This window comes from Chroicocephalus ridibundus, chromosome 6 (genome assembly GCF_963924245.1).
Source record: "Chroicocephalus ridibundus chromosome 6, bChrRid1.1, whole genome shotgun sequence".
Taxonomy (NCBI): domain Eukaryota; kingdom Metazoa; phylum Chordata; class Aves; order Charadriiformes; family Laridae; genus Chroicocephalus; species Chroicocephalus ridibundus.
Window position 1 is genome coordinate 21471666 of NC_086289.1, and position 14753 is coordinate 21486418.

General features: G+C 44.3%; 1 protein-coding gene across 7 annotated transcripts in view; it reads left to right on the forward strand.

The window, feature by feature from the left end:
- Positions 1-14753, forward strand: part of MARCHF8 (membrane associated ring-CH-type finger 8) — a 102515-nt gene that overhangs the window by 11279 nt on the left and 76483 nt on the right. For 5 of the 7 annotated variants that reach the window (XM_063338369.1, XM_063338377.1, XM_063338372.1 and 2 more), the window contains exon 2: positions 11040-11218. In XM_063338369.1, the coding sequence (XP_063194439.1) occupies positions 11123-11218 (96 nt within the window). In that variant the 5' untranslated portion in view covers positions 11040-11122. Of the gene's footprint in view, positions 1-4228; positions 4349-11039; positions 11219-14753 lie in introns of those variants that run through there. The other 2 variants (XM_063338370.1, XM_063338376.1) reach the window with 2 other exon arrangements.

Sequence of the window (14753 nt, forward strand, 5' to 3'; positions counted from 1 at the left end):
CTACTTAGAGAAGGAAACCATATGGTCAGCAGGTATAGATCCTGGAAAATATGAAGGAGAACAAGGTGGGATGGTGGTGGGGGGGGTTGTCTCACTGCAGCTCTGGATACAGTTGGTGCAAAATTCTTATGTGGCTTCAACAGGTTCAATGCTCCCCTTTTCCAACAGTATATTTTCCTCCAGGACTGGTGAGATTTTAGCTTAAAAAAAAAAAAGAAAAATTAATTCAGTTTTTCTTCTTGCCTTCTATTTGGATAGACACCTGATAGAAACCACTGTTCCTTCCAGGTTTTGTCTTCCTGAATGTTTCAGATTTTACAATAGGGTTTCTGGGCACCAGAGTTGCATGGGTCTTATTTAGGACACTTGGTTCATCTTTCCGTCTCCTGTCTAAACTAATTTAAAACAAAGAGCATCTCTTAGGGGAGAAGACAGAAACGCCACTTCTAAATGTGATTGGGTTGAAAAATGTGACGTGTCAATCGGCATCAGTGATGTGGCCATGATCCTGAGTTTTATTTTAAGCCCTTCCTTGTTTGGACAACTTTCCATATCAACTTATTTTACTTGCCCTGTGGATATGCAACAGCATCCCAGAATCCATTCTGCTGTATTGCCCCAGCTATCACCCGGATCCTTCTAAACCATCTTTTTCTGGCCACATGTTGCTCTCCAGTGGCCTGGGCTTCTCACCCTTACCAGACACTTGAAGGTCCCTTGAAGCATCTCCTGGACAAAAATCATTTAAGCAGTAGGGTAACAGAGCGCTACAAGTCAGCCATTTCCACAGCAGCAAGAAATAGACCTGTGTAATTGTCGGGGTTTCTCGTGAATAGGCACAATTTCTCTGTACCTGGGTACTTCTCTCTGTCTTAGCAGCCTTCTGCAGCCAGCCATGGTTGACTGGCAATGAGCAGCTGGTGGGTGACAGACAGACTTCAGCAATGCTGCTTTAGTTCCGGTGGTAGAAAGCTGCGATGGATGTGTTTTAATAGGATTGCTTACAGATTTTTGTAAGTGCATAGGAATGGATTGGTGGAGTTTTGTGCTGTTTCTCTAGACTTTTGTTAAACTCTGTAAACTTCTAAATATTTGTAGAAATGAAGGGACTAATATCGGATGGGACAGAAAGGGTCAACAGTTGATGACTGAACTGAGAGCGAGATCAATGGGTGAGGAAGCAACCACTGGACACTGGTTTCTTGTCCATGTAAGAAGGCAGCAATTTAAAGGAATCCACAGTCGTGTATTCATCTCATGATTGCACCCAATGGCTAATTTTAGGTACGGTAGGGATGAATGGCCCTTTATAGCCTGTGGTAAGGAATGCCTTGTCTGTGGGGTTCGGTAATGCCAGTCCCTTCTCTTCGGGTGGCACAGAGCACCCTTGCGGGGGGGGGGGGCGGGATGGGCAGAGCCAACATAGGCGTGCCTGCACGCTCCCGTGAAATAACACCCTAACGAAGGGAAGCTGTTTGTGCTGATGCTTCTCCGCTGCCTGCGCGTGTTGGTGTCAGCGCTGGCGTGGGGAGCCAGAATGAAGGAAGCCAGGCTGTTTGTCAGCCATCTGAAATCAGTTGCCTGGCCTTTAAACTACGCCAGGGACACTTATGATAAGAAGAGCACATGCAGCCTTTTTAACTGCGCAGTGTATCCCATGATAGGGTTGCAGCTGGAAGAGGCTGTCTTGCCCTGGCACCGGAGGGGAATTAGTTTTGTTCACAGACCTGGACTCTGACTTTATATAGCTTTACTTTTTTAATGATAATGCTGTGATGCAGAGGTTCTTAAACTCTTCATAGCGCAATTTTCCTGTTGAAATAGATGAGAAATACCGTGTTTGTCTGGCTAACAGCTGTCTCAAGTCAAGATCTGGCAATTTTTGGTGAGGATGCAGGTGTGAAACTGAAGGAGTGACTCAGATGTGTACTGTTCTTATTGCTTGTCTTACTGTAGCGCTTCAGTCTGTGCTCACGCTTGTACCAGGTATCCTACATTGCCATGGTAAGGAGCAAACAGAGGCTATCTGCGTGGCTGAAACATCCTGGAGGGGGGGAAGTGGAAATATTGTTATCCTTCCATCCCACAGAAGTGGCTAAAGTGAAGAACTTAAATCATTTACCTTCCTGAACCACAGCCAGCGAGCACACCTCTGTATTGGTGATATTTGAAATAAAGATGGGCATTTATGTCTGTGGGACTGAGGACCCCCCCAGCTGGTTATTCTGCCTGGAGCACAAGTTCTTGTGCAGCTCACAGTACTCGTCCCTCCTGTGTTGCCCTCTGGAGAGAGGGTTTCTTGTTGGACATTGGCAAAGGTATAGCGAAGGTATCAGCATGGAAAATGATGGAAACAGAAAAACGCAAAGGAGACATGCTATGCCTGAATATACTTCCCATAAAAAGCTCTCAGCGAAAGCTGTTATACTTTAATGAGTCGTAGTATTCCCCCATATTTAAAATGTATTTAAAATTTATAACTCAGCTTCAGGGGATAGCAAATGACGTCTGGTAGCTAGTTTTGCTTCAGAAGTTCAGGTTCCTTTAAAATGTGGGAAATGATGGGTGAAAACATAACTTACTGATGTCATGAGAGTTTGTGGAAGAATCAGGTACAGGATGCTCGGTACATCGCCCTTTTTACTTTACGCTTGAACTTTTGAAGACACTGGGTTTGGGCTTTCCAATTACATCATGCAAGCCCTAAAGAATGTGATTTATAACTATTTCCTCAGAAAGAGTTTAAAGGTTTGTCATAATGATCCAGAAATCTAGATTTTTTTTATTTTTTTTTTATTAAGACTTCCAGAGAAAGATATGTTGTAACTCAAACCTGTAAATAAGAGTTACCTGGCATTTAACTCTTAAATCATTTAAAAGAAACACATCTTATGTGCACCACTTTGGAGATTTCATATTCAGCCAGAGATAAAGAAGGAATTATTTCATATTTCTTCAAAACACAGAATTGTTTAGTCAATAGTATATTCTTCTTACTCTGGCTTAAGAGAAATGTTTTGCCTGGTAGCAGTTAAACAATAGTGAAGAATGTTGCTTAGGCACCTGTTGTTCATAAATAGCTTTTACAACTGTTAGCCTCTGATGTAATGGAAAATAAGTGATGTAGCACAGGATTTTCCTAAAAATGCGTCATTGTTATCTCTGTACAATACAGAATGTGAGAAATGTCCTCATTGAACAATGACGAGATTGTTTTATTTCACCACTATATTGCGTTGTAAATATTTACACTGTTTGAGAAACACAGGCTTTCATTGTCTTTGATGTAAATTTATGCATTTGTTTTTAATAGTCTTTATTAATTTTGAAGATAAAAATACAGAGCAAATTTTTTGTTGGATTTCAGAACTAGTTCAGGGGTTTGTGAACCCTGAAAGGATTATAGTAGAGAATGGGAAGTGATCATAAATTATCCGTAGATGTTACATTATATCGTGTGGACTTGTGTACTAGACTAGAAATTTGCCTGCAAATATATGTTTGTGCAGATTTCTCTCTCTGGTCTCTACATGCGTTAGTATGTCCCTCTTTCCATTTGATTATAACCTTCATTAACGTTTTCTTTTAAAAACCACTAATTATCATATGGAGTGCTTTGCCAAATCATAATGATCATGCGGGTGTCATTCCCAATAGATTTGCTATTATTCTGGAGGTCTGGGGTGCTGCCTGGTCCTTGACATCACTTGCTGTCTTTCCCTGGCGTTTCATAGCTTTGTGGGTTTTGGCTTTTGTCCATGAATAGAAGGGAGACGAGTGGTTTTTGCATCCCGTGGATGTACTGTGGACCCTTTTGCGCTGATTGCATGGGATCTACAATTGCAGGGGACCAACTGTGACAATCTTAGTGGGCCATTCCCAAGCCTGTGTTCACAGCGATCTGACCTTTTTTATTTTCCTTTAATTTAAGAATTTCAAATTGTATGCAATCTCACCGCTGCACTCTCTAACCATTTCTATGGTTTTGAAAGGAAAAGATGCATTGATCACACTGTGATGGAATCCATATAGGTTACTGCTGTGCAATACTTTTGGACAGGTAACAAAGGAAAAACAGCTTTTCTCAAAAACTGTAGCAACAGGTGTGGTGCTGTGGTGTGTTGTTATCTGATAATGAATATTATGAAGAAGCAAGTCATCATCCATATCTTTAAGAAAAATTTAATTTGACGCATGTGATTAAGACAGACTAATTTTTGCTCTGCAGGGTGGCTTCAGCGCCAAATTGGAGGGGAGGATGCCTCTTCTGGAGGGGGGCACTAGTTTCTCAGAAAGCCAGTCTCTCCTTGTAGGAGTTGATGGGATCACGGCTGAGATTGATAACAAGGCAAGTCCCGTACATGCTGTGATATTACATCCTGCTTTGCAGCAAAGCTGTAAAGGCTCACAGCTTGCTGTGTGATTCATGTGCTAGACCTGCTCTGTTCGGAAGCACCTCGGGGCAGGAAGATGTGTTTCATGTGAAGGGGTGAGGTCAAATGGTGATTATCTAAGCAAAAGAATGAGTGGCACCCCCTTATGCAAATGGATTTGGAAATTCAGTGGAGCAGGTAGAGCAATTTGCTGACTGAGAAAGCAGCAGACCTGGCTGTTGACCTCTCCCAGGCTCCCACCGTTAGGGCTTCCCAGCGTAGAGAATAAAACTTCTGCTTTACCCCGGTTTCTTTTTGATTGTTGTAGTTAGAAACTGTCCCAGGGATTATTGCTGATGTTGTTGTGGACTGTTTCACCAACAAATATAAAAGGGCAGTACTGTAATGACTGTATTATTTTATTATCGGAACAGAGGGAAGTGACATTTGTTTTCTTCTGAATGCTATGAAGCTAATTCATAATTGTACTTAGCAGCTGATTTGATTTGAAGGGGACACAATTTAAGGAATCTGTTTTTCAGAGGTGTGGATCTTGCTCAGCTTCCACTGAAATCAAGGGGGAGAGGGTTGCTAAGAGCTCTGGGACCATTATTTATTGATGCTGTAGTTGAACAGCTTGCTTGTCTAGTTGTACTGTGTTTGTAAAAACAATCATATTCTTATTTTGAGAGGAGTCAGCCAGAGCTGGCAGATTCCTGTGTTTCTCTAATTGTTGTGTGTAGTCTACAGCTTTATATTCCTGTATATTGAGAAACTTTCAAAGGGAACATAGGGAACATGTAGAAGGATCCGTTGTCCCCTTTCTAAGTCTTTCTTTTGGTTTCAACTACACAATAACATGTTTTGTTTTTTTTAATTATTAGAAGAAAGATATTTTTCATTCTTGAAGCTGATTATTTTTAGGACACTAGCAGGTGGAGGAAAGGAGGAACTGAGATGACAAAGTGAGAAGTTGCAGCTGAGCTAGTAAACAATGCAAGATATATGGGTAGAGGCATAGTTCTAAATAGCAGCAATCCAGAATTATATCTGCCTGGTCTGAGTACAAGGGCCCTTTTCAATTCTAACGTGGTACTAGCCCTGAAATGTGAAAGGTACTGCAGGAAAAGAAGTGTTAGTTTCTCTCCCTTAAGCTCCCTTGATTAGATTTGTTTGTCAAGTTAACAAATGCATGGGAAGTGCATGAGGCTTGATAACATCTCCTAAATAATGCTGTTAACAAAGTACTGATTAAGCTACAGTAAAACAAAATGAAGCACAGATGCAGGATCCTCTTTTTGAAAATGCACATCTGTCATCTCTAGAAAAGGATTATGTAAGCTATATTAGTAGGGGAGGAGTCCCGACAAGCTCAAAATAAAATAAGTAAAGGCTTCGAACTGGAGCCAACACAAGCTAATAGGATTGGAAATATTTGCAAATATGGAAAATGTAGTGTACAGAAAGTAAGCATAAGCTATATCCCAGCTGAAATACCAGGGTAGATAAGCAAAGTTAAGATGCACACAGGAATTTGCTGAGGTCACTGGTGAGGGCTTCTCTTACCTTCAGAACAACAACAACCAAAAAACAAAATAATTTTTTTATGGGGCTCTGAGATTTCACATCAAGCCCTCCAGCAGAAAAACAATTCCAGAGCTGTGCTAATAGATTATTTCAAGTCTCACCAAGAGAAAGTAAGCCATCTGATGAAGATGTTGCACTGTCTAGCAGCAGTCAGAAGTTTCTTCAGAGGGTTTCCATTCCTGTTTGGGTTGGTCAGGTTTGGTCAGGTTTCACGCTGCGTAGAGGGGAAGTTTCAGAAGATCAGAGGTCATGGCAGCGATCCGGAAAGCCTTGGGCCAGCACTTTCCAGCCTGCAGCTGGTGGATCCCCTGAAGTCCACAGACTGCATCCATTCCACGGCAGGATTTTCATGGCAATGCGCAGCGCTGCAGTGTCTGGATTATCTGGACAGCAGCGATCTGTTGCTGTATTTTTAACTCCCCCAACCCCCCAGCAGATTATCAGACCATTGACCTGTGTGATACAGCTCGCTGTCATTACTGGGGGCTAGGATAGTTGAAGAAAAGTGTAAGAAGCCTCGGGGCAGACAGGAATAACTCACAGGTGAAATTCCTTCCAGTTCCCTTCTATTAGTGACTGTCATCTTCCTAATACCACAGGTTCCAAGGTTTATCTTTCATGCACATAAAGACAGATTCTTTTATAACCCAGAGTGCCTATTGTACTTTAAATAGGAAAACAACTGTGATATTTGGCTGCTGCTTCCCCCCATCCCTCTGTGAGTAATGCAAAGCATGTGTACACACCTACATACATCCTCAGGATGCTTTTCTTTTGAAAAGGTCTGCGTACATCTGCAGCCAGTGCCCCTACAGCTCCAGAGCTTCTACTGAAGTTCTCCAGCATGTGCCGTGTAGCAAGGGAATACGATGGACTTTCTGAAGTGTAGATGAACTAATAAAATCTGCAGTTCACACTGCATGTTTTTAGATTCCGGCAGATGCCAAACCACAGGCAGGAAACCATAATTCGGGGCTTACTTGCCCCAGCCTAGCTGGGAACCTTTGGCAAAGAGCAGTTTAGCCTTTATTTTGGAATGTGTAATGGGCAGAGAAGCTGCAGTGGGTGGCGGGGGGGGACTGGCGTCCTCCACCTGTGTTCTTCCAATAGCACTTTGCACTGTGACAGTCTGGCAATTCACAAACTGTTAGGCTCATCTAATGGCTGAGTTTTGTTCTTGTTTTGTCAGCTGAGAAACTGAGGCCCTGATGAGGTGGATGATAGAAGCAGGGTTTCAAGTGGTCTTCCAGCTGCTTCTGCTGTAGTGAGGTTACCTGTTGTTGTTAGGTACTTAATGCTCATAACCCAGGGGAACCTAACGTTCTGCTTCTGTTGCTGTCAGGACACATTCTGCTCAGGGGAACGCCCCAGCCACCAGGTCCAAATCACGTGCATGGTTTTCCTTCCATTTTTCTTCTTAACTACCTTCAGAGACAGTTTGTCCCATTTCCTCTGAATCTGACTGTTCTTGCTGCAGCTTTGTGGTTCTAGCAATGTAATCAGAACCCAGCTGATGTTGTTCCAGGTGTCAGCTGGCATTTTTAGTTAGTGCTTTGCATGCCCAGCAGGCAGCACAGCTGGACTACCCGGGTGGGTGAAACTCCATTGGGGACTTTACTGTAGGCTCTAAGGCCAGGATTTTGACCTCTCGTCTTTTGAAATGGCCTTGGTGTCTGAAGACTCTCCGCAACAGCAGTATTGCCAGCATCTGTTTTGCAGGAACCAGTGTGGCTATAGATAGGGGGGACGGTAGAGCTTCAGGCTGTCCTCTGTCCTGGCATTCCCATGTGCCCCAGCCAAGTCTGCAGAAAACCTCCCTGGGAGAGGGCAGTAGTCTGTATTTGTGATTTGGCGGCTGTTGGCAGCATCAGTAAAGAAATCTCTAAAGGGCCCTGCTATGAAAACAGGCTTAACTTCATTATTGTTTGCTGAATGCCCAAAGTCCCAAGAGGTTTTCTTAAGTATTTTCCTCTAGTGAATAATAATAGGAGAACAGCCATGGGGGCAGGAGGAGAAGAGGCGTCCCTCCTCCTTCACAGGCAGATGACTGCCCTGCCTATGGGGCCTGGCTCATGCATGTGCTCTCGCGCTCCCTGTCCTGCCATCCCATGATTACTTTAGCTTTCCAGGCAGAAAGGATCTGGGAAGTCCTTTCTCCGTGAACAGAACAGCGTCTACACTGTTGGTCATGGGACTTCCCTTGCATGTGCAGTTTGTGAACCCAGTACCACGCAGGGGAGGAGGAAGCTGAGCCCTTATCTGCCACCTCCTGGGCGAGTGTACTCAGCTGTTGAGTGGAGGTGCGGCCCGAACATCTAACTGGAATCCTGAAGAGAAGAGAATATCTAGGAGCAGTCCCCCTGCCTTAGCGTTTCTTCCCTGGGGGCCTTTTTGGCAGGCCCCCAGTTTGATGTGCTTGAACCTTGGATCCGACTTCGCAGGTGCCCAACTCCTCACCCTGGATCAGGGAGCACATGGTGTCTACTTTAGCTGTAGAAAACATCCTACGGAGCTTGTCATAACTTGCTTTGTGTTGAGTGGCATTGCTTTTCTGGCATCCTTGTCTGTTTGTACTTGGTACTGCAGATGGTCTGTTGACTCATGTAACTTTATCCTTTAATTAGCGCCGAGGAGTTAACGTGCTTCAGGTTGATACAGACAGGCTTTGGGTGCGCGTGTTGTTAGGGACCTTCCAGATTGGGAATGCTACAGTGTGGCATCTGGGTTAAGTTTAGAGCTTTTTCTAAGCCAGCCTTGAACAAAAGCAGGCTTTATTAGAGCGTCTGCCAGGCTTCTTTTCCAGGGAAGGGCTGTTTCACATCATCTTTGAGCATCTAATTGGATTATATCTGCTGGTTGAGCTCTTTCAAAGAATTCTAACACACGCTATCCTTGAAGCACCTGTAGAAAAACTGGTTTGACTTGTCTGTCATTATCAGAGCGGTTCAACTGTGTTTTCTAGTAATTTTCCTTGTTTTCTTTATGGTAATAACATGTCCTTGCCTGCAAGCCCAGAACCCTTTTTGAGGGGGACACAGAATGGGGTTCATCTCCTTCCCCTTGTCTCAGTTCTCGCTGGCAGTAGCACAGACTGTATTACCTGGCGTATTTTTATTGGACCTTAACGTTCTCTGGATTTCATTTCCTTATGTTTTTTTGGGAAAATACCTTCCCTTCCTGCTTTGTTTATTGCAATTTGATATTCCTGTCTCAGCCCACGTTTATCTCTCCTCTGGCACTTATGGCTTGGCTCTTTTAGAGGATTCAGCTAAACAGGTGTGTGGAGGAACCTGGGGAGGTTCTCGGTTTTCTGTTTATGCTTTTTGCTTACCAGTGGTGCTGGTAAGTCCCATGTTTCCCTCTGTCCTCCAGTAAGGAAGTGTCCTTGTTGTTGCTTGTTTATGTGTATAGATGTGTTTTATTTTTAAAAGCAGCGATGCCTAGAAGTTGTGGAGGCATTGCCTTCAAAGCTTTCATGCGTGCACCGTCTTGGCATCTGTGGAAGTACTCTAAATCCTGACCACGTGTCAGTGATGCTTCTGAGTTTGGCTGAGCACTCTAATGGGCAGAATGCATCATCCAGCAAATTGAGTGTGTGATTGGGAAGCAGCAGGCATTGCCTGCATTTTTGTTTTTGCTCGTGACTTCCTCTGTGACCCTTAATAACTCTTTTCCCCTCAGTGCAAAGAGGATACTGAACTGTCATTCCCTGTATAAAGCACCTTGGGATATGTAATTAGTTTTTTCTGCCGTTTAATGAAAAGCAGTCAAAAGATTTGATCCTGTTTTTGTTTTACACAACTGCAGTTGTGTAAACTGCACTGCTGTGTAAACTCCTGTGGAGTCTAATGGAAGTAGAACCAGACTGGCACCTTTCGCAGAATCAAAAACCTAGGAAGCTTGGCCTATCTTTAAAACTTCCAATTAATTAAATATTCAATAAAAAAAAATGTGTGCAATATGTATGCACAGTTAGGCTATACTACTTCCAAATTGTTAAGCAACATGACACATAAGGCATCTATCTATCTATCTATCTATCTATCTATCCATCCATCCATCCATCCATCCATCCTCTTTAGTGCTTTCACAGGTTCAAAAACAAACAAATAAAAAGTTGATATGTTATGGAAACAGAAGAACAGGGCATCATCCAGTTGCCCTATTTAGTGTAGTCCCTGCTGTGTTAATTCCCCTCTAATCCTTTCTTTAAACTCAATTGATTGTGTCTCATTTGTGGCAGGTTATGTTCCAAATAAACACTCCATGGTCCTGCATGTTTCAAAAAGCTTTTTATTTAATGTAACTTCGCTAATCTAATAAAAGGTATGGCTAATTACGCCTGCCTTTCAGATTAGTGTTGCAAATTTTGGCTAATTTATGCTTATCGCTGTCTTTCCTATGTGTAATGCTTCCCTGTTGTATTAGTAAAAGAAGGATAAAGTACATGTAGTCCAGTGGATTCCCGATTCCTAGCAAGGGATTTTGATTATATTGTTCTCTAATAGCCTTAGGAAAGGAACAGCTCACGTGATGCATCTTTCTGTTGCCAGCTGGTACATGTTTATATGAATGACAGGAGCCAAATGCAGGCCACTGAGTGTTTTTAACCAAAGCCGCGGCATTCAGCCTGATTCAGGACGATGCCTGAGGCGGTTTGATGCAGTGTGGTGGGGTTGGCAGTTTAGGAAACTACCTGCACAAGCTTTGCTCTCCACACCTCCAGGAAGCACATTCCTGCTGCTCAGCTTGGAGAGCTGCTGCTCTTCCTCCTCCTCCCAATCCACGCAGACTCGGGCATGATCCCTGCCCTCTGGCTTTGCTCTTGGACCGCTTTCAGAACTGGTTGATAATTTATTTATTGAGTCATTTGCATAAATTGTGCTCTGACCTGTCAAGTTCTAGCTCTTTAAAACTCCTGTGTCTTTTCTCACCCAGCCAGCGCACCGAGCTCTCTCCTGTTCAGAATCCAGAGAGAAAATAAGAGGTGCACCTTGGTCCAATTGATGGCTTAGCTTTGGTTTAGAAATAATTGCATTTCAAGCTACTTTAACGTCATCTAATACTTTCATTTTTTAGGTGCGAGGCCTGACAATGGCACTGAATGAGCGCTGCCTTCCAGCCTCCTTCCTGTAAATGATAGGACCAAACAAGACGGTGTGATGAACATGCCACTGCATCAGATCTCTGTCATTCCAGCTCAGGATGTTACCTCTTCCAGAGTCTCCAGGAGCAAGACCAAAGAAAAAGAGGAACAGGTACTGTTAGACATGCTTGATTTTCACAGGAAGTTTTCTAAGTATAAAACAATAGGGGTTATCAAATCAGACCCAATTCTGATCTAAAGCCCCAGCTCCTTGCACGATTGCTGCTTTTGGTAAAGATGGGTGTTACCATATTATCTCTTTATTCTCATATTTGCCATTTTAAAGCAGCTGGCTGCAAAATACTAGAGATTGTTGATTAACTTCTGCAAAATACAAGCTGTGACTCTCTATTTTGCATAAGAATTCAAGGCAGATAGGGATTTCGGATGATGGCTCTAGTACCATTGTCACGGAAACTGTTACAGGTATATTTTACCTTTCTACAAGAAAAGTAGTATGGGGTGTGAACCCCTTTATGTAGCCGTGCATTGTTTTCTTGGCAGTATCTAGTAACTGTTAGAATTGTAGAATCGTAGAATGATTGGAGAGATTAGAAGGGACCTTGAAGGTCATTAAGTTCTCAACTCCCCGCCATGGGCAGGGACACCTCCCACTAGACCAGGTTGCTCAAAGCCTCATCCAGCCTGGTCTCGGACACCTCCAGGTATGGGGCATCCACAGCTTCCCTGGGCAACCTGTTCAGTGTTTCACCACCCTCACAGTAATTAGGAAGAAAACAGTAGTTTTCTTCCTAATATCTAATCTAAATCTCCCCATTTTCAGTTTAGAACTGTTACCCCTCATTCTATCGCTACACTCCCTGATAAAAGCCACTATAAAGTCTCCCTGGAGCCTTCTCTTCTCCAGGCTGAACAACCCCAACTCTCTCAGCCTGTCTTCACAGGAGAGGTGCTCCAGCCCTCGGATCCTCTTTGTGGCCCTCCTCTGGACCCACTCCAACAGGTCCATGTCCTTCTTATGTTGGGGGCCCCAGAGCTGGACACAGTACTCGAGATGAGGTCTCACCAGAGCGGAGTAGAGGAGCAGAATCATCTCCCTCAACCTGCTGGCCATGCTTCTTTTGAAGCAGCCCAGGATGCAGTTGGCTTTCTGGGCTGCAAGCACACATTGCCAGCTCATGCTGAGCTTCTCATCAACCGACACCCCCAAGTCCTCCTCCTCAGGGCTGCTCTCAATCCATTCTCTGCCCAGCCTGTATTTGTGCTTGGGATTGCCCAGACCCATGTGCAGGACCTTGCACTTGGCCTTGTTAAACTTCACGAGGTTTGCACAGGCCCACCTCTCAAGCCTGTCAAGGTGCCTCTGGATGGCATCCCTTCCCTCCAGCGTGTCAACTGCACCACAAAGCTTGGTGTTGTCAGTAAATTTGTTGAGGGTGCAGTAACCACTGTGTTGTGGTTAGTATTGACTGGAATGTCACAAGGAAGGAAATATACAATTGTAGGTATACTTACTGTGCTGTTTCCTGGAGATATGATTTGTATTCTTAACTTGGCAGTATATGTGTGAAAGGAATAATTTTGAGGTCTTGTTGTGGTGCTAATGAGAAATAGAATGCAAAAATACCTGAAGTATCTAATGATCGTCAGTCTAATAGAATCTAATTAATAGGCTACTTAACAGTTTTTTAATAGCATACTTTGTCTCGTCTTCACATGTCAACCTTATTTAGCCTCTGGACTGTGTCTCTGATCAAGCCCAAAGACCTTAGTGTGCATCATGTGTTAGTGTACACTGCTGCACTGTGTTGAATTGTATGTTATCTGTCAGTTCCACAGAAACACCTCTGTGGGTTTTTTTTTTTTTTTTAGCTTTACCCTAGCATAAAATCGGGTCAAGAGGACATTCACATTCTGGTACAACTGCAGGGACTGGGGTTGTTTTGTGAACTGGGAGTGAGTATTCAGCAGTGGTTAGTTCTGAGGAACTCTAGGGTGATGCTGATTACAGATAGGGTGTATCTTTAGTATAAGGGACTAGAAAGGCACTGTCATCTTACAGAAAGGGATTTACTAAGATTAGCTTTGGGTAGGATAAAAAAGTTGCTTCTGATGTGTTTGGATCATGTGACCTGAGTAGCCAGTCACCTGTCAGCTGTCCAAATCACACCTACTGAAGTCACTGGTGAGTCAGTAAAAATAAATTGTCCCACTGTCATTTTTTGGAGTCTTCTCCTTAGTAACAACTTAAAATGGATTCTAGCCCTTCAGATTCTTAAACCAGTAGTTAATTAGGCTGGCATGCTGCTGCTTTTGCTTGCCAGGAGAAAGCAAGTTGTCCTCATAGATGGGGTGCTCCAAATCCATGAAGCACCTTGTCATAGAATCATAGAATCTTCATGGTTGGAAGGGACCTTTGAGATCATCGAGTCCAACCATACACACACACAAAAAAAACCCTACAATCTCTGTCACTAGAGCATGCCCTGAAGTGCCAAATCTAGACGTTTCTTAAATACCTCTAGGGATGGTGACTCAACCACCTCCCTGGGCAGGCTGTTAGAGTGCCTGACCACTCTTTCAATAAAGTAGTTCTTCCTAATACCTAATCTAAACCTCCCCTGCCCCAACTTCAGACCATTTCCTCTGGTCCTGTCGTTATTCACCTGGGAGAAGAGGCCAACACCCACCTCTCTTCAGCCTCCTTTCAGGGAGTTGTAGAGGGCAATGAGGTCTCCCCTCAGCCTCCTCTTCTCCAAGCTAAACAAGCCCAGCTCCCTCAGCCTCTCCTCATATGACTTGGTCTCCAGACCCCTCACCAGCCTGGTAGCTCTCCTCTGGACACGCTCCAGCACCTCAATGTCCCTCTTGTACAGAGGGGCCCAGAACTGAACACAGTACTCGAGGTGAGGCCTCACCAGTGCCAAGTACAGAGGCACCTTCACTTCCCTACTCCTGCTGGCCACGCTATTCCTGATACAAGCCAGAATGCTGTTGGTCACCTTGTCCACCTGGGCACACTGCTGGCTCATGTTAAGCTGGCCATCCACCAGCACCCCCAGGTCCTTTTCTGCCGGGCAGCTTTGCAGCCACTCTTCCCCAAGCCTGTAGCGTTGCTTGGGGTTGTTGTGACTGAAATGCAGGACCCGGCACTTGGCCTTATTAAACCTCATACAGTTGGTCTTGGCCCATTGATCCAGCCTGTCCAGGTCCCTCTGTAGAGCCTTCCTACCCTCAAGCAGATCAACACTCCCACCTAGTTTGGTGTCGTCTGCAAACTTACTGAGGGTGCACTCAATCCCTTCATCCAGACCATTGATAAAGATATTAAACAAAACTGGCCCCAAAACTGAGCCCTGAGGGACACCACTGGTGACCGGCCGCCAAGAGGATTTCACCCCATTAATCACAACTCTCTGGGCACGGCCATCCAGCCAGTTTTTTACGCAGGGAAGAGTACACTTGTCTATGCCATGATTCGCCAGCTTCTCCAGGAGAATGCTGTGGGGGACGGTGTCAAAGGCCTTACCAAAGTCCAGATAGACAACGTCCACAGCCTTCCCCGCATCCAGAAGGCGGGTCACATGGTCATAGAAAGAGATCAGGTTGGTTAAGCAGGACCTCCCTTTCTTAAACCCATGCTGGCTGGCCCTCATCCCTTGGCTGCCCTGCACTTGCTTGAGAGC